The sequence below is a fragment of the Lagopus muta genome, chromosome 1 (assembly GCF_023343835.1).
Source record: "Lagopus muta isolate bLagMut1 chromosome 1, bLagMut1 primary, whole genome shotgun sequence".
Classification (NCBI taxonomy): domain Eukaryota; kingdom Metazoa; phylum Chordata; class Aves; order Galliformes; family Phasianidae; genus Lagopus; species Lagopus muta.
In genome coordinates, this window is record NC_064433.1 from 67,638,623 (window position 1) to 67,659,384 (window position 20,762).

Genomic DNA, 20,762 nt, shown 5'->3' on the forward strand with positions numbered 1-20,762 from the left:
CCGGTACAGCCATGGGGGGACATCACTGGTGATTTTTGGATGCAGGTTGGCCAATAAAAGGAGCGATGCAGGCAGAGCTGACCCACCTAGAACTCAGCCCCAAGTCTGTTAGCTATGCCCCAGCACCGCTGTTGGTGGCTAGCCTGTCATAGCGTGTTGCTGTGTGTTACAGAACACCCGTAAGAAACATTTTTATGAAAGCAATTTTGACATTCCTTAAACAAAACAAAAACAAAAATATTTTCCCAGGAGTGAAGCAATCTAAAACCACTTCTTTTTTTTTTTATTTATTTCTTTTTCCAGGAATAACATTACATTGCTTCTTTCCTAACACCAGGCCCGAATCCAGTTCGAAGTTAAAGTGGATTTCAAGTTATTTTTCACTGCCAGAGCCACCACCAACTCTCTGCCTTCCTTGGCTGCCCCAAGGCCAACACTCAGAGGACAGGGACACAGTACACTCGTGGGGACCCCTATGGTGCTGGCCCTGTGCATGTAGCAGAATGAGAGTGGGGCCACTTGTTGTGGGAAGCTCACAGGCAGAACTCACCTGCATGAGCACATGGGACTGTAGGTTGCCGCCCTCAGTAGGTCCCTTTGACCCTACAAAGGGCCTGTGGCTTGCTTAGCCAGATCTCCAGGCAAAGGAAGGAATGGGCTGTCTATGCTAGCAGGCGCTCACCCCTCAAAGTGGAGCTGCTGGAACAAACAGTGCTGGCAGATACGGAAAATCCCTTTTAGAAGCATTAGCACGGTGCTCTCAGGGCGGTATCGCTTTTATCGATGGGAACTTGCCAAATCGGTGTTGCCAATTGAGTCAGCTGTGGTTACAAGCAGTGTGTCCAGCAGATGGGTTAGAAATGAAAACATGATAATAGAAGAGCAGGAACAGCAACGGTGCCTCCAGGAGAAGACAGAACCTCTGCTGCCCTAATCTTAAGCCAAGGGGAGCTCTGCTGCTGTGAGAATATAGCCTCCAGCTGGAGTAAGGGCCAGAACCCTCTGGCTGGCTGAAAAATGGTCCAAACACATCTCTGCTTCATGCTTCCCTCCTGAGGCTCGCACAGGCCAGCAATAAACATGAACAACTGCACCAGGGCTGTGCCTGGCTGCAGGGAGCTGCAGGAGGAGCGCTGGGCTGTGTGCAATGCGTGGATGCTTTCCTTTCCAGAATTTCCAGGGAAATTCTGCAGCTGGTAGCAATGGTCCAGAGCCCCACAACCACTGTACATCCACCAGGACCAGCAGGAGCTGTGCATCCCACTGCCGTTGCCAGTACCCAGCACTCCCCTACGCCTGCTCATGTCCATCACCCACTGGGCATCTCTGTCTCCATATCAGGAGAGCAGCTGCACGCAGTAAAACATCCATGTGTCTCACAGCTCAAACTATAGTGGGATTGAGATGGAATTAATGTGTCATATAAGGGGGGCAGCACCTCACAGTAGGTCGTACTCCTACTCTTACAGGAACAAAGGCCAATGATGAAGCCTTTTGTTTGATATCTTTAAGGATATTTGTTGATTTAAATATTACACTCAAAATATAAATTGCTCTTTAGTCTGAGGCTATTAAGGAATAAAACACATTTGGGACACTGTATGTACGTGGTTGCAAAAGGTCCATTTTCAACAGTCAGGCCAGCTTATCACTGATCTGCTGCTGCTGCAGGTCCCAATGCACCTTCCAGAAAGAGGATGGTCAGTTGCACATGCTGGGACTTTAGTGCATCATTGCCACCATCATTAACATCAAGTTTCTCGTTGATGTTGATGCAACATGAAAAGAATATTTGCCATGCTGAACACCACAGGATATCTGTCACTTGTCAGGATTAATTCCTAATGAGCTGCCTCCTTTTCCCACTGGCAGCATCACTGCTCTGGCTATGCTGATCACAGAATCACAAAATTGTAGGGGCTAGAAGAGGCTTCTGCAGAACATTGAGTCCAACCCCTGCTAAAGCAGGTTTCCTGCAGTAGATTACATAGGAAAGCATCCAGGAGGGTTTTGAATATCTTCAGAGAAGGAGACTCTACAGCCTCACTGGGCAGCCTGTTTCAGTGCTCCATCACCCTCACGCTAAAGAAGCTCTTCCTTGATGCCCAGCCTTTCCAAGCACAGGCTTGGGGCCTCAGTCCTAAAGACCATTGGGCAATGAAGGAGTGACCCTGCCATGTGCTAGCAGTGCCATGTGAGCCAGAGCACCACACTGTCTGCACCAGGCAGAACTGACCTGCTCCAGTGTAATGGGGCATGTCAGCATGACTAAAAGACCCACCAAAATGCCAGGGAGAGCACTGTTAAGGAAGACTGTCACGGTTAGGCCTGGTTTCCTCCCCCTGAGGCAACCAATGCCAACAAAGAGCGCTTATCAAGTTTAAGGTAAGCATTTAACTAGGCAAACAGAGTCCTTTTGCTCCTACACAGAACTGGTCACCTTGATGGAGGTTTCCCTGGTATCCAGCAGGCTATGGACAGGTGTTTGGGATTAGGGACAATTTGCTGCTGCTCATCCTCCCCTAGAGGTTTAGTGTGCTGGAGGAAGCCGAATGGTCCCTCCAGCCCACTCCTGCCGCTGGCTTGCTTGTCTCCCCGAGCCTTGCCTGGGGCCTGGCCACCAGCAAGCACTGCTGGTTGGGTTTTCCATGCCTTCAGAGCAGGTGAAGTTCAAAGCAGATTTCCCACGTCACAATTTCCATTTCCCAGCTCCCTCATTTTGGGCACAGAGCATTGCTGGTTCTGAGTGCTGGATGCCAGCAGAACATCCATATCCTGGCCAGAAGCCATGGGGGGGCTTCAGCCACCTGCGGAGACCTGCCCCAGAAATGGCCCCAAACCATTGCAGGCAGCAGCTCACCACTGCCAGGAGCTTCATGGCCCTGGGGTGATCGCATGTGCCATCAGAGTGGGCAGGTGGCCAAGATCAGCGGCTGTCACACTGGACTGGGCAGGACATTTTTCCTTCCAAGGGCCACAAAAAAACATGGGATGCTTTGAGGCGTGACGGGAGCTCTAAATGCCTTCCTTCTGTAGACCTGTTTTCTTGCAGCAAGTTTAAAAGCTGAAAAATATCGTCATCAGGAACAGTAGCAGTTTTCAGCTTTTCATCCCTCTCCCCCGCACCCTCACAAATCCTCTCCACACCTGTAAGGAAGAGCAGTTTTCTGAATTAAAATGAGGACTTCAGGTCCTTACTATTTATTTCTTTACTTATTTATTTTTTCCTTTATTAATGCAGCACGGTTCTGTGGTATGTGGGCTTCAGGGGCTGTTGAGCTTCAGCTGGGGGATTGTGACATTCATGGGAAGTGGAGACCCATCTCTTTCTGAAGCAGGGATCAGCGCAAAGTGGCTCTGAAACCACTTGTAAAATGCTGTGTAGGTCCGCAGGCCACATTTTCTTTCCTTTCCCTGTAATGCCAGGGGAGTATCTTGCCAATGAGCCTGAGGCTGTCTGGAAAATGTCATCCAGCACATTATTTCCCTTGCCAGAGGGATATTTATAGACAGCATAAATCATGTTGTCACGATCAAACCCTGTCAGGGAGGGCCCGCGGGAGCAAAGCATCTCCCCCAGCTCAGCAGGATTAGCAGAAACGGGGACACCAATGACAGCAATTTCCCACCCACCAACTGGGTTTTCCTGCTTCTCCAGGACCCCATCTCACTGCACTGCCCAAATTCACTATGCTTTACTTTTTTTTCACAAGCTGGGATGACCAACACTTTGTATTTGGACAATAACTTATAATTATATGAATAATTTCAACTGGGTTTCTCGCAGAAAGTGAGCCCCTTCCCCTCATCTGAGCAATTCAACACTTTAAACATTTGAACATAACAGACATAATGAAACAACGCCTTCATCTTCTGGGAAGCACAATTCTTTGAGTTCTGGCCAGCTTTCATCACAGGCTGCCTGAATTTATTCATAGAAAAATAAACATGCATTTTTGATAAGCAAACATCTAAATCACCAAAATGGCACCAGTCCCCTGTGACACTCATCAATAGCACTCACTGCAGCCCAGAATGCGATGCTATGGCCATGGCAACAATCTGAAGAACACACCTCTAACCCATGACAGCCAGCATCTCCCCAAATGCCCATGGCTTGGTTATGTGAAGGTCACTGGGTGGCTGTTTTACCACATGTGTCCATTCCATTGAGGTCTTATCATTTCAATGAGTGTAGGACATTAAGCCTTGGTGTGAATCCTCATGGGAGATGAAGAAGATTAGAAGGGACATTCAACTCTTCTGGAAGATGGACAGACCAGCTGACCAGCTGAGCTGGGTACCACCAGCACCTACTGTTCCACAAGGCCGCATTTTTTAGAGCCATCTTTAGAGCCACCTTTGCTTGGTGAGGCCACAGTGAGCCAAAGTTGGCAGCTGTAGGGCTGGCGATTACCAAGATGTGGTCAACATAGACCTCGATGGGGAACCCAGGGAAGTGGGAGGAGAGCAGGCAGGAAGTAGCATCCCCTAAGGAAGAGGTACAGCGGAGGATCACACCAGTGGGCAGTCATCTGGAGCTTGTTGCCGGAAGTGTGACTGCTAAACCCAATGGTCAAGATGTGCCACTACCACCAGCCCAGAGGACAGGGAGAGAGGCCATGTAGACTCAGGCTGGCAGAGCCAAGGAAAATGAGAGTGAGCAACCAGAACCATTGATCTCTTCTCCCTGCTCAGCAGTAGGTAAAATCAGAAGCAAGAGCAAAGCCTGGAGAACCCAGCCCTCCTTTCGGCCCAGGTGAATGCTGGTGGTGCACAGTGAGGCTTTGTACTTGGTGCAGAGAGGGAGTGAGGTTGACAGTGAACGTGGTGCTAGGAAAGTGAGTTATAAAACTTCAGCGAGAGTAGAAGTTCCAGAGCTGCAGAGCTGAGGCAGAACAATACTGCAATGCAGCCACCTCCCACCTTCCAAACAACTCAGCTGCTTCTGGAGGCAGTTAATGGAGAGGGTCACCCCAGGCCAGGTCACCTTCAGCTCCCAGTCTGTACAAGAAACTACTGCAAATTGCATCTGGTGCCAATGTCAGCTGTCCCACACATGGGACAGGGATGGAAAGTAGGAGTAGGAGATGGAGGGAGGGGGGAAAATCAACTCACTGAGATAAGGAGGGCAAAGAAACTAAGGAGTGGCCCAATGAAACAGGGCTTACGCTGGAAAGGTCAACTGGCCAAGATGAAATGCAGGCACACTTGTACAAACTGAAAGTCTTCTTTCTAAGACACAGAAAGCAGGAATGCCTGATTTTACCTCAAAATGTTGACATGACATTTTGAATTTTTGGTGAAGAAAAGATGGTTGGTGGGACATGATCACAGTCAGTGGGACTTCTAGCACAGAGGAACAGCAATGAAGACCCTGTGTAGCCGAGTCTACAATAGATTAAGGAAAGTCTTGAGTCAACACAAGTGAAGGCAGGCTGCCAGCAGCTAATGTTTTCAGAAGCTACAAATAAAGTAGCAATTATCAGCAGAAAGCACACTTTCTTCACTTCTAACAAACTGATCCTGCTGAGTTTTGGTCATCTCTGTGGCCATATTTCACACATGCTTTCTGTGCAAAGTTACAGCGATTTCAGTTATCAAGAGACAGAAATAGAAAGCTGCAGGAACAGGCACTGAAGTATCTTAAAATCTCAACAAAGCAAATAAAACAGAAAACCATTTTAGCCAAGGCACCACAGTGCTGCTGTACATGTTCCATGCAGACTTGCCATCAACCCACTGTGCACACGTGCCTTCTCAAAAACTCTCCAGAAATAAAAAAGAGTGAAACCCACTTAGGCAGGGCCTGACTATCATTGACCCCCTGCTTTTTGGGGCTCCAGCACAACCTCTTCATCCCACACAACTTTTGTCTGGAGCTGCTCACAACCCATGTCCCACCACCGATGTTTTCATTCTGTAACTTCATTGCCTTCCCTTACTTTGGGAGCATGCATTTTCTACCAGAAGATGATGCCTTGGAAGCCATTGGATGGAGCTGCCTGTTTGGGCCAGGGCTAGGCTGGTATTACTAAGGAGTATTAATGCCATTAGACAACAGGAGAAATCAAAGCACCATAAATACTCACAGGGTCCTAAAGATTTGACTTCATAATGTTGAAAATAATTCTGAGAAAGAAGCCAGAGAGATTTAAGTGATAGAAGTGCTAAGGAACATGGGCTAGGACATAGAAAACAACAATATTTCATAACTGGAAAAAACAATTGCTTTGAGAATACTGCAGATAGAATATAGGGATACAGAATATAGGATATCCCTAGCTAGAAGAGATCCACAAGGATCATTGAGTCCAACTTCTGGCTCCATGCAGGACCCCCCAAAAGAGTGAGGCAGGAAAAGAATGGAGTTGGGGAGAGGAAGAGAGCCTGATGAGAATGGACATGACAGAAGGCAAAGATTTCTGAAGGATACAGCCCACGGTTGTCATAGCCCTGCTGAGAAGAAAAAAGAGATTTTAAAGACAAGGGAGTGAACAGGGACGTTTCTATAAGCCAACTTTGCCCATGACGTGGTTTCTGAGTCTGCGGCCCCAGAGCTGAGTGCTTCACACCACAGACCTGCATCTGCTACTTTCGTTCTCTCTTGGCTACCCCTGTCCTCCCCCCTCACCTGGTGCAGTCCTGTTCCCTCCCCCTGCCAGCAGCTGCACAAATGCTTCCAATTCTGTTTCCTAGGCCAGGACCGGTGAGCACTTACCTTGCCTTAGCTCTGCACTGTTCCCAGGCACAGTCTGGGGGCACCTCCAGCCCTGGATGGAAAGCAAACAGAAACTGAAAAGCTGTCGACCAGCGCAAACAAAGGCAGGATTGGGTGCACCGGAACATGCAGGCAGGTGTGCACAGGGTGTGGGCTCCCATACAAGAGTTTTGGAGCAGAATGGAGGTTTCTAGTGGCAGTATTTTCCAGCCATTGTCAGCGTTTGTATGTGGGGATGCAGGGGGGTCATGGCCTCGCTTCTAGCCCATGCGTGGCAAACTTGTGTAGGGCCATGGCTGCCAATGCAGAGGACTGGGGCTGCTTTCTCCGAGCAAGCAGTGCTTTGCTATGGTTAAACCTTGCTTGCCCCTGACTGGGGAAGGAATCTGCAAGGACACAAGGAGAAGGGCTGTAATGTGCCCTGTGCATGCAGTGAGGGATGGGCAGGGGGAAACATAACCCAAAAAAGAAATTAAAAAAGATAAAAATAAAATCAGAGTATGATTTTTCCATCACAAAGTACAGATCCACAAAACATTTTGTTTGTGCCAATAAACAAATGAGAAAATAAAAGGAAAGAATCTGAGAAAATGCAACTTATTCTGATCAGCCTTTCTGGTTTTCATCTAACTGTATTTAAAATGTTCCTCAGCTGAAAAGTCCTGGACAAGGAAGGGAAGAAAAGAAAGAAAAAGGAAAGCAAACATTGCCTCTTAGACTGAGCAAAGTATTTAGCTAGATTCAAAATGTGTTTTCTCCTTGTTTTTCCACCTGGTATTTTTTAATTGCCTTGAGTCATAGCAAAACTTTTCTCCTTTATTTTTTCTAAGCTAATTAAAAAGGGAAATTGTTCATACTGGCTCCATGTAGGCTGCACTACATCCAGCTTGATGGACCCAAGAGTCTCCATAAGAGCCTGCATTCACTCACAGTCATCGGCATCTGCATCACAACTTTGATGCTTCCCCAAAATTATGCTCTGGTTTACTGGAAATCCTGTAAGATTTCAGAAACGTCCTTCTGTTACTCAGTATTTCTGGTATTAGATCTCCATCAGAAAGGCTGCAGCTGGAGGTAGATAAGCACAGGCATCCTCTCGCAACACTGGGACCTGTTACTGTGCATGGCCTCCACCAACATCACTGTCAGCTGCAGCTCCTCTTGTCCTCATGGCGCCCCACTGACTCTGAAATCAGCAGGGTCATTTGCTGTCCTGTCAGCAAGAATGATGTGCCAAGGGGATGAGTCAGAGCAGCCATCATTTTCCCCACTTCCCAACGTACCTTTGGGAAGGAGGAGGGCAATGACTGAGATGAAGGAAAAAATACTGTAAAAAACACACTATTAATTTCTGTCAGTTGCCTTTATCAGAACAACAGTTTAATACTGGCTAAAAGGTTTGCACATGCATTACTTAATATTTCTTCCAAAACTATGTTTTTCTCAAACCTCTTCCATGCCTTGGGGGTACATGCTTGCTCCTTTGGACCACATGTCTTGCACATCTCATGTGCTCTTCAACTCTGTAGACTGACTTAGCAACTGCCTACAGAAAGTCCTGCTGTTGCCCACCAAAGCAGTGGGAACTTGATGCTCTGGCAATGCAGCTCCTTCCCCAGCTGCTTGGCCAAGAAGGCTCTCACACTGGACTCTATGGCCTTATTCCCACGTAGTGCAGCAGTGGTACAGGAAAGCTCAGAAGGCCTCAGGAAGAAGCATGCTCCAGGGTGTGTGCCGTATAAGCAAGAGCCAGTAGGGTATGAAAACACAGGCAAGAGATGGTGGGAGATAATGACAGAAGGAGTGCAGTGAGCAGCAGGTTAGGAGGCTGTGGGACGCTCCAGGGACCCGTGCTCAGTCTCACCACAGCTAAAAACAAGTTAGTGCCAGGCACCCTGTACAATTGTATTCCTGATTGCTCACGGAAACATCCGCTGTTCAAAGCCACAAAAGATAATGGCTGTGGGAAAAAAGCTACACGAGCTTCCAGAAGTGTCATGGCAAAGCATCTCTGAAGAGGCAGCTAATTGAGGATAAGGAAGAGCTGAAATGGCACCTCAGTGGGATAACCACTGGGTTCAGCCCGGAAAGCAGTTAAAAACCCCCAAGTCTTCACAGTAAAACCCCTCCCCACACGAGGAGGCCATGAAGGCCCCGCCTCAGGCACACGTGTGGGCTCAGCACTGGGACTGTGGCAAGTTTCCAGAAGCCAAATTTTGTGTGCAATTCTTCACTTGACAGACCCACATCTACTACTCCCATCCTCTCTGGGCCTTCCCTGCTCTTCCGCTCTCCTCATGCAGTCCTACTCCTTTCCCCTGCCAGCAGCTGCTGCCACAAATGCTTCCAAGTCAGTGCCCACCCCAGCAGTATTGCCAGTTTCCTAGGCCAGGACCAGTAAGCATCTCCATGTTCTGTCCTCAGGCACATTCTGAGGGCACCTTCAAGCCTGGCTGGGCAAGCAAAGGCACGTTTGGGTGGCACCAGGACATGCAGGCAGGTGTGCACATGATCTGCTGTGACAGAAGGCCCTAGGCATGGAGTTTGGAGGATGTAAGGCCAGGCTGTGCCCACGAGGCTGCCAGAAGACTGCAAACAACCACTGTCTCCAAGAACGAGCCATCCACAAAGATGGGACTCCAGAACCCAGTCATGCCATCGCACACATCAAGCATTTCTTACGCTCCATCTTGGCCAGCCAAACTGCCTGCCAGTCAGATGGGGAAATGCCAGCCGTGTGAAAGGCACAGGAATGTGCAGATCATGGGAAAAAATGCTTTTGTTTACTTTAAATTTCCTCCAGTTTCACTAATAGCCTTGCAAGTAATCAAACGAAATATTTTAGTAATTTGCATCCTGTTGATGTATTTTGTCTCATTTTTCAGTTAGCTCACTCATCATAACAGTACTTTCAATTTTCAGTTTCTGTGAATTAGCACAGTTAGTATTTTTAACAAATCCGAACTCTGTTAAGATAAAATGAGTGTCAGCCCATTGCTCAGACACAGCCACACAGGTATGTAAGGCCTTGTATGTTAAAACGTCATTATGCCACAAACTGAACTTTGAGGGGAGGGGGGAACCACCAAAGAGTTTCTGCTAGAAAACTTCCTATTTTATTTTTTCTTTGTTTCTTTTTTTCACCATGTCTGAAGAATTTAATATTCGATAAAAGGAAAAAATCATTTCAAATGTTATTCTACACAAAAGTAGCCAAACCCTTTTTCTTTCCCCTATATTTCCCTATTTCCCCTTCAGATATGACTTTTTTTATTTCAGAAGAGCAACGTTTTCAGTATAAACTCACAGATACATTTTTCTTCCCAACAGCAGGATGTTTGATTTCATTTAGCATCATGCTACATCCCTCATTTATGCCCAATCAGATGAAAAAAAAATAGGGTGCTTTCACATTTCAAAGAGAGTTAAGGTCATTTTGGGTTTTGGTAACAGTGTGATGGTCTGGATAGGTTCTTCATAAGTCCTTCATAAACCAAGTAATGATGGCAGTGCTTACCTTCAGCACCAGACTTCAGAGATAAACTGGAGCTCTCAGTGAACCTCAGGAGAGACTGCTCTCCATGCAGAGAAATCCTACCTTCATCTGCATTTATAGAAGCAGGACAGCAATGTCCAGGTTTCCTTACATCTCTGGACAACTGAGTGCTGCTGCTGAGTACCAGTGATGCAGTCAGCCCTAATGAAGAGTAGATCTGGCAGGTTGAGACTCTGAAAGCTTTCTTCAAATGTGACTGCAGCATTTTCCTGGAGGGAGGGCCCCTATAAAGCTGATTATTGCATTCATTACTGATGAATGCAGATGCTGGTGGTCTTTTCTCCTCACTGAACCTAGCAAAGGGTTTCAGAGAGCAAAAAAGTCCGAAGGAAAAAACATCAGCTTGTTTTTAAAATTAAGAGTACTTTGAGTGAGACATAAGCAGAGAAAAGTAAATTGTTCATTTCTCAGTGCAGCAGACAGGGAAAGGGCTTTTCCCTCAGCACACCCAGCAGCGATGACATCTCCCTGTGGCTGAAGACAGGTTGCTGTGACCACCTGCTTTCTCTTCACAAAGGATCAAGCCCCAGAACAAACCAAACCCCACAACTGGTTTGCCTGTTTGGTGTTCCTTACCCATCTTGGTGTAAATCTGAGGGCCAAGAAGGCAAGAAAAGAAGGTGACACTTTCCCCAGGGCAGGAAAGTGTCACATACCTGGTTTGAAGCCAACAAAGACCACTTCCAAATCCATCATCAGAGAGCTATTACACAAGCAGCAGCACCTGTCTTACCTTAGTAGAGCTTTTGGTTTGATGCCAGTTAGTCACTGTGGCACTCCTTGATGGATGTTTGGTCCAATTAAGATACTAGCTAGAAAAATTCACCTGTAGCCTTATGTTTCCTTCATTTTCTGATGTCAGAATACACCAGAGACGGAGTAGCATTTATATATATAGCAGTCATCGGGCTATTATACATCAGAAATGCAGTTCTAAGTCAGCATTTCAGTGTGATTACTATGCAGAGTAGTAAGTGTTATCTCAAACCCAAGTCTTGTAAGCGTAATGGGCTGCTTATTGACAGAGCTCCCTGATCAGTTAGACACTGTAGAATTAGGGGATAAAAATGTCTGGATAACAAACTAAAGGCATGAAAACACTGGCAATCTCTGTTTCCTTCTCTTTTCTTTGTTTTCACTAATAGATCCTGGTCTTTCCCTGCTATGGTCATGTTTTGTCAGGCAGCTGGTCTTTACAGATGGTGAAAAAGGAGCTTCTCCTAGCAACATCACTGTGTCAACACCTTCTCCTTTTGTGCACAAAATCTTTGATGCACAGAGAGGATATTTTCAGTGCAATGGGATAGCAACACATACATCAATATTCATCATTCCAGTATACACAGTGTTTCTGACCAAGCTGTTCTGTGAGTAACCCTCCAAGCACTGTACCATGTTCATCTCCCTAAGGATTTTGTCCCCATAAAAATGACAGATACAGAAACCAAAATAAAGCAACATGAGTGTTATAATATAAACATATAAATGTATATATAAATACATAAATAAATAAATGCTGTGTTGTATTAACTCACTTGTAAGTTGATGAACCAGTGAAGAATGTGGTATACAAACTTCAGACTGCAGCGTCCTCTATTCTCATGCGATAGGATCCTGCAGTGTAGGATCTCCATGTTCCCATCACCAAATTTGCCTCCTGCTTACCCACCCTCCTGTGTCAGCACCTTACAGACGCTCTTGCTGTATGTCTTCTCAAACCAGCCTGGCAACAACATAATTATTTTCCCCATTCTTCATCATGGAAAACCACTCTTCCATACCAATCTCCCTGTTAAAATATCCTTTTGTAAACATATGGGGTGTCAGTCTGTAAGTGGTGGGGAGTAGATATCTGTATCATTTGAGGTGAAGTTGCTCCATGGGGCCCAGTCCAGATGCCCACTTGTAGATACTTCCAGTGCCCTTGTGCTTGTGATTGCTGACACAGCACTGCAGGACACCTCCCCCTTTTAGTGTTCATCACAGTAAACAGGCAAAGGAATGCGTCTCAAAGAGCAAGGTGCTTGTGAGTAGGTAACTGATGGGAAAGTGGTAGCTAAGGTACAGACATAGCTACTTTTAAGATCAGAACATGCTCTTAGACTAATGACGTGCAAAAAAAGCTGCAAATGAAGAAGTGCTGCAGAGCTTCAGTACTGAGCTGAAAGCCAACCTAAGGTGAAGGGAATTTCCAAATACTGCTCCTTTCCTTCCTTCCTCTTTAAAAGCAGAGAGGATCCTAAAGAAGTCTTGCAAAGCACGGGCATAACTGCTCTTGTCTGGTTTGCAGACAGGATACAAAGCACTCTAGTAGCCACTGAGCATCACACGGCCTCCGCAGGGCAACGCTTCTCTATTTTCACATCTTCTAGGTAAGAAAGCAACAACACTTAGCAATACTTAAAGCAAGGAGAATCCAACCTTTTGGCTTGCCTGGCCCTCACTGAGTGAAAACAAATTTTCTTGGGCCACATATTAAATATACAATGTATTTCATATATATAACTAACAAAACTTCTTATATATATATTTTATAATTATAAATAATAATTATATATAATAATATATATTATAAATAATAATTATAAATAATAATTTTATACTATTAAAAAAAGAGGGCAACAAAACCACAAAACTAGTGGGATATTTGACCTTGTTTTTGGGAAACTAATGCACTAATATCTGATTTGATGGCAGTGGTTGCAATTCTTAGTGAGTTCTCAAGGCGCTCACCAGATATTTTTGATAAAATTTTACTCCTCTTGTGCTTAATCCTTGATAGCAGTTGATCACAAGTGTACATGCTGCCAAAAAGCGATGGCATGAATAAGGCATGATTGTGAAGCAAGGGATATTTTTCTCTGGCAAGATAGGTTTTGCCAAAGGACGGGGTCAGCACAAAGTACTCAGACACCAAGTTAAAGAAGTGAGTTTATCTTTACTTACATTTTAAGAAATAAAATAGTAAGTGAAAAGTACAGCCAGAATAAAACAGGATAAGATAATGCACCTAATCAGTACTGCACAAGATTAACAACAGTGATTATGAAAGATTCATCACCAATTGCCCTAATACCTTACTATCATCCAGATCTGCAACCTCTGGTGAGCCCTGGTTGCAGCAGGGATTTGGAGAACCTTCCTCAGCAACTGGGAGGTCCTATGCAGTGTGTCCACTCATAGGTGAAGTCTCTGAATTTGCTGCAAGGGGGTTCTGTTTTTATATTGTTGAATAAACAAGCTCATGTAACTTCAAGTGCAGAAACATCTGGTGTCATTCTCCTGTTGGGTTCCACTCAAAGCCTGGCCTGGGCTTGAGGAGGAACCAGTGGAGTTTCTTATCTGTTTGGGCTTTAACCACATATTTCTCAAAAAGGTCAGATGTCTGGTCTCACTGTTCTCAAGATGTCCTAAATAAAGAAAAATCCCCTATTAGGTAGTGCCACACAATAAGGGCACTGATCTTTACAAATTGGCCTCAAAATATATATTCATATTAAAACAGCAAAACAGGTAAATATTGCACTGCACATATGGCATAGCGTTTGGTTGTGAGGTTCATCTAGAGGCCAACTTTGATTCAGGGCCTATTGTTCAGGCCTAAATACTTCGATGACTTACAAAAGTCTGGTAGAGACATGATCGATTTTTTCCTTGAGTTAAATGTCTGATAGCAACTCTATACATTCCATTTGAAAATTCACAGGTAGCGTATTTATGTAGACTGAAATTGGAGTTGCAAGTATACTGAAAAAAAAGATCATTTTTTCCAACATCTTGAAATCTATTCTTAAATTGCACCCATGTGGGCAGAATAGCAGAAACACTAATCAAATATGTATCACAAAACTAATGTAAAAAATATTCTCAGAAATCGAAGTCTAAAAGGAACCAGGAGATCCCCTTTCTTTCTATGAGAGACCTCCTCGCCACACTTCCTTTGAAGGTTTTAAAAAAGAGATGCAATGTGCAAATTTAAATTGAATTTAATGAGCAAATTTAAACAAGTTTAAACTTCAAAATCGGAAGCAACATCCCCTGACAGTTGTAGCTAACCATGCAAGAAGATGAGGGCAGTGCTGTTTTTTGTCTTGGAAGCTGTGAAAAGTACGACAGAGGAAAACCGAGTTTTTTTTCCACTTTGCACCACCTCAGCCACTTCCTGGTATGTGGGACGCTGGTTTGGCTATTACTCATTCAAGAGAATCCAGTCTCATACGCATAACCTATATATGCAAATCGAGTTAATTTGTGTAGAAGCCCTCAAAAATCAACATCAGGCACATTCACTCTTTTGTATGGCCCACAGCTTCACCCTATATCCACAAGAATAGCTTAACCATGACTCAAGACAGGATGTTAAACTGTTTGCAGCTAAAGTAATGTTTACAAACTCCTATGCTATGGAGTCACTTGGCCCGTTCTTACACCACAAAATCTTTCTAAAACAAAAAGCTGAAATTGGCATCAAAATAGTTCTAGTATTGCTGCTCTCAGCAGTGGAACAAACTGATGCCAGGCAGACCAAAATGACAGCATTAAGGTGAAACAGAAAAACAAACATGGCTTTACTTAGAGCAAGTTCTGCCTGACTAACCTGTGGCCTTCTACAGGAGAAGAGAAGGCTCAGCAGAGACCTGAAAGCAGCTTTTCAGTATCAAAAGGGGAGCTATAAGAAGGGGACAGACTCTTTAGTAGGGTCTGTCATGACAGGACAAGGGGAAATGGTTTCAAACTAAAAGAGGGGAGATTTAGATTGGATATAATGAAGAAGTTTTCAGTGTGGGTGGTGAGGCACTGGAGCATATTGCCCAAAGAGGTGGTGGATGCCCCATCCCTGAAGATGTTCAAGGTCAGGCTGGATGGGGCTCTCAGCAATTGAGATTGACTTGTAGATGTCCCTGTTCATTGCAGGGGAGTTGGACTAGATGATCTTTAAATGTACTTCCAACTCAAACCATTCTATGGTTCTATGACTTCCCATTTTGCAAAGAGAAGCAAGAGAAAGAGATAGTACCAAGATTCCCCCCCTCTTTACTGTTCACTCAGGGAAGGACAGCACACTCTGTATCAAACAGTACCAAGCATCGAGTTTATGCTTGTGCTGGCGTTTTTGCAATTATATTTAAACATTTTTCCAACCTTTGCAGTTTAATACATAAACTCAGCAATGTAAGTTATTAAATAATCCCTTCTCCCTTCTCATTATATGCAGAGTTCCTACAAAACTTTTGAGAGAAGAGAAACTTTAAGGAGGAACTTTCAAGAAGAAACCTTCAGGAGAAGAGAAACTTCAATGGTTCAGAATTACTGTTGTTCAGCTCCAGCTTTGCAAAAGCAAGAAGTGCACTGGGATTAAGAAAGGCTTAAAGGAAGGGAATGCAAAATTTCGCTTGCAGGAAAACCAGGCCCATTAGATAGTTTTCCTATTATAAAATCTGTGAAGCTTGTAGCAGCAGCATCCCCTATGATCAGAGGCTGGCAGATGTGTTTGAAAGTGAACAAAAAGAAAAAAAGAAAGCAAGAATACAAACTTAGTTCTGTTTAGATACTTGATCCAGTCCAATCAAATTCTGTAGGATCAGATGTACCATGGTATTCCAAAGTCCCACAAAGCTCCTCAAACAAGGTGACATAGCCAATAATCTAGATGAAGTTCCTCCACTCTAATGCATGCAGCACAGGAAATATGCAAGAGGAGTCGGAAGCCATTGTGCAATTAGGAAACTGCTGTAATTGAAATTGCTATAATGGAAATGCGGTGGGACGAATTGCACAAGTGGAACACTGCATGGGCTACAAGCTTGTCAGAAGAGACAGGCAGGGAAGCAGGGGCAGAGGAGTTGCCTGTTATGTTAGGAAGTGGATAGAATGAGAAGTGCTGCCTCTGAGAAAAATGTGGTAGTTGGGGTCTGCTGCAGACTGCCTTCCCAAGAGGAGACTGTTGATGAGGCTTTCTCGCTTCATCTACAAGAAGCATCGTGCCTGCAGGCTCTCATCCTGATGGTGGATTTCAACCACCTGATATCTACTGGGGAACAACACTGGAAGTCTGCAAGCAAACCAGGAGACTCCTGGAATGCACTGAGGACAACTTCCTGGTCCAGCATAAGATATCGGGCAGAGACTGGCATGGCTGAACAAGGACCTGCTTGTCAAACTGAAGGAAAAGAGGGACAGGTACAGGCAGTGAAGTAAGGTTGTGAGCCCTGGGAAGAATATAGTAATGCTGTCTGGATGTGTAGAGATGAGATCAAGAAAGCCAAAGTGCAGATGGAAGAGAATTTGGTGAGGGATGTGAAAGATATCAAGGGATTTTATGGGTACATTGGTCAGAACAGACAGGCCAAGGAGAGCGTACTCCTCTGATAAATGAGAAGGCAATAACTGGCAGTTACTGGCAGTAACAGACAAGCAGAAGGCTGAGGTACTCAGTGAGTTCTTTGCCTCAGTCTTCACTGGCAGTCACATTTCCCACATCTCTCACATCCCTGAACCACTAAGCAGACGTTGAGAGAGTGAAACTCCTCCTGCTGTAAGAGAAGTTTGAGACCACCTGATAAGACTGAAAGAGAACCTCTATGGCTCAATAATATGAATCCCAGTGTCCTGAAGGAACTGCATGATGTAGTTGCCAAGCCAATCTTCATGATATTAGAAGAATCATGGCTGACAGGTGAAGTCCCTATTGACAGGAAAAAGGGAAGCATCACTCCCATTTTTAAGAAGGGCAGAAAGGAAGACTTCAGGAACTACACATTCAGCCTCACCTCTGTGCCTGGGAAGATCATAGAACAGATCCTCCTGAAGCTATACTATAGCATATACAAGATGAGGTGATCTGAAACAGCCAGCATGCCTTCACCTAGAGCAATCACACCTGACCTATCTGGCGGCCTTCTGTGACAGTATCAGCTTTAGTGGACAAAAAGGAAGAGAAACTGATGTTATCTACCCAGACTTGTGCAAGGCCTTTGGCATGGTTCCACACCACATCCTTATCTCTAACTTGGAGAGATATGGATTTGAAGGCTGGACTATTGGATGGATAAAGAACTGGTTGGATGGTCACAGCCAGAGCATTGTGGTTAATGACTCTATGTCCAAGTGGAGGCTAGTAATGAGCAATGTCCCCCAGGAGTCCATTCTGGGACCAGTGCTCTCTAGCATCTTTATCAATGATACAGTGAGACTGAAGGCATCCTCAGCAAGTTTGCTGATGACATCAAGGTGAATGGAGTACTTAATCCGGTAGAAGAGAGGGATGCCATAAAAGGCACCTTGACAGGATTGAAAAGTGGGCCAACATGAACCTAATGAGATTCAACAAGGCAGAGTGCAAGGTTTCACACTTGGGTCATGGTGATCCCAGGTATGTGTACAGACTGGGAGAAGAACTCATTGAGAACAGCCCTGCACAGAAGGACTGAGGGTCTTGGTACACAAAAAGATTAACATGAGTCAGCAGCGTGTGCTAGCAGTCCACAAGGCCAAACATAGCGTGGGCTCTATCAAAACAGGGGTGTCCAGCAGAGGGAGGGAGGTGATCGTTCCTTTCTGTTCTGCCCTCAAGAGTGCTCATCTGGAGTACTGGAGGTCTAAGGTCTCCAGCACAGGAAAGATATGGAGTTGTTGGAGCAGGTCCAGAGGAGAGCCACAAAGATGATCAGAGGGCTGGAGCACCTCTCCTCTGAAGACACACTGAGGGATTTGGGCTTGTTCACCTTGGGGAAGGCACTGGGGAAACCTCACTGTCGCCTTTCAGTACTTACAAGGAGCTTATATTCAAGACAGAGACTGACTTTTTACACAGTCTAACAGCGATGGAATAAAGAAGAATGCTTTTAAAGTATAAGAAAGAGATGTTAGATATTTGAAGGAAATTCTTTACTGAGAGGGCAGTGTGGCACAGGCACAGCTGCCCAGAGAAGCTGCGGATGCTCCATCCCTGAAGGCATTCAAGGCCAGGTTGGATGGAACCCTGAGCAGCCAGAACTAGTGGGTGGCAGCCCTGCCCATGGAAGGGAGTTGGAACTGGATAGTCTTCACTGCCCCTTTCAAGCCAAGCCATTCTATGATGCTATTCAACTTGAGGAGTTAAAGTTGGCTCTTCCAGTGTACATGGCAATCCTCCCCACCTCCACTTGATGAAACAGTGACACCTCAGTGGTTTATTAATGACAAAAAGAGGTGCATTAGAGGTTAAGAGCTACACATCCAGTCACTACGTCAAGAGAAGGAATTAGTGGTAATGGGTTGCCATAGAGAACCTACAACAATAAATGAAGGCATAAATCCAAATGACGTTAAACTAGACAGTATTTCTGAAAATACTGAATTGTTCAACACTTTGCATTCCCCAGATTGCAGCACAAGGGAAGAAGTTTATACAATTACACAGAAGTTTATACAAAGTTACGCTTGCTTTGTGGCACATAAGGTAACTCCGCAATTGTTTCCTCCAGTAATTTGTTATTTTGTACTGAAAGCACCATTTTTTTCCACATTTTTCCATCTGTAAGTGGTTTGCTGTATTACAATGATTACAAAAACCCAAACATGTAGGTGATCTCATTTACATGTTTAAAATATGAGAAACCAAAAGAGAGGATGGGACAGGATGGAGGCGGGGGCAAGGATAGAACTACATTTTATTATACTTCACTGCCTGAAGTAAGGCAACTCTATCCACACACAAATGTCTAAACCTGCAGATTAGTTTTCAGAAGAGCAGCTCTTCTTCAAGTCACTGGGTGCAGCTGACTGCTAATCTGAAAATAAGACCATTTTTTATGTGTAATAAAGCATTTTCTCTTCACATTAGGCAAAACCATCTTACAGAGTGGGAAAGGAAAAAAAGTGTAAAAGCTCTACAACTGAGCAGGACAAATACTTCTATTCTCAGAAAAGAATCATCATTTTTAGCTTAAATCTGAACAGCTGTGAGAGAAGAAGTTAGAGGAAGTGAGAGTTAAATACAAGAGGCACTGAGAAACAGAAAAACAAGTACATCCACATAATGTGAACTGTACTTCACCACGTTTGAATACAGAAACTTTCTTTTCCATCCCACTTGTTGCTTTGATTTCTATTGCTATAGCAATTTAATAAGAAAGTTAGTTTCACTAACTGAAATGGAAGGTTAATTTTACCAGATCATTATATGGAATACAGATGGCAGTATTCAAAAGCTGGAGACTGGCGTCTGCATATATGAATTTAATTAAAAAAAAATCAGTTTATACCAATTTTCTTTTTTTTATTAGATATCAGCAGTTTACAAATTTGAATTAAGAATCAAAGGTACAGAACAGAATTAGCTTGAGCTCATTGTTGGTTGTGAGGTTTTTCCGTTAAGTTCTGATCATTTTTATACAAGATGTCATCAGCAAAAAAATCCAAACTGTCTAAAACACAGTTCTACTATATTTCCTCATCCAAAATGTCATTATTTATCAAAAAAACTGTGATTGTTCTGAAAATTTTAACAAGTATTTTACTAACTACTCTATTAAGCCCCTTATATACTTAAAGTTTTTTCAGTTTGTACACAATACAGATTGTTTTTAAAGCACTTAAGGATTCCATATTGCAATTTTTTTATGACTTTCAAAACCAGGAATAAATAGATTGTTCTCGTAAATGGATGAAATCTATTATTCAAAATACCAGGTGCCTCATCTCCCTTATACCTCACATTAAGTATAACATTTTCTTGCACAAATGTCATTTAAAAACATTAATCCCCCATCACTTCAATGCACATCAATTTACTGCAAGAGCTTTTACTTCCTGTTAAACGCAGGTTTAACTTCATTCTATGTTTTGCTACAGACCACTAAATACAATCTCAGCATAAGCTTACTTTCTTCTCCACAGCTTGTAAGACAGTCAGAAGATACGTTATGTCTGGCAACTGAGGATACAGCTGCACAGCGGTTTCTGTTGGGAAAGCTCATTTCCAATGTACGTGCTCATCCTTTCTTGCCTCACAGACAAAAGCAGTAATAATACAAAGTTCCCAACATCTAACATCAAGGTCACTAAGAGAAACACAAGACTGTCAAGGAAAAGGAAAATAAAAGCATATGCAATGTAACAAGTTGCTACATAATTTCTGCTCTGTGAAGACAAAATAGCAATAAAAAGACGCTGCGCCAGAAAGCTGCACAAAAATAGGCTGGAACAATTAGAGACATTAACAGTCTTAAGGCAACCTTTATTCAAATCAGCAGTGTGATTACTTGTGCACCTGAAGAGAAACTCTTCTTTAGTGTACTTAATTGATATGCAAGTTGTTAAGAACCATATCGATCCTAGAAAGCAAACAAACAAAAAAACCAGGCATGAGCATGTTTTCCACTGAAAGAAATCAGTTTCACTTACGTTAGTGAAATAAATTGTAGTTCAATTCTTAGAATCTTTCTTTAAGAAAATTGGGCACTGTTTTGAAGAACTGGAGCTTGCAGCTAAACTGAGAGATAA

General features: G+C 44.0%; 1 protein-coding gene across 2 annotated transcripts in view; it reads right to left on the reverse strand.

The window, feature by feature from the left end:
- Positions 1-13,241: 13,241 nt before the first annotated feature.
- Positions 13,242-20,762, reverse strand: part of ARFGAP3 (ADP ribosylation factor GTPase activating protein 3) — a 39,592-nt gene continuing 32,071 nt past the window's right edge. For both annotated transcript variants that reach the window (XM_048933510.1, XM_048933511.1), the window contains exon 16: positions 13,242-20,593. In XM_048933510.1, the coding sequence (XP_048789467.1) occupies positions 20,576-20,593 (18 nt within the window). In that variant the 3' untranslated portion in view covers positions 13,242-20,575. The remainder of the gene's footprint in view (positions 20,594-20,762) is intronic.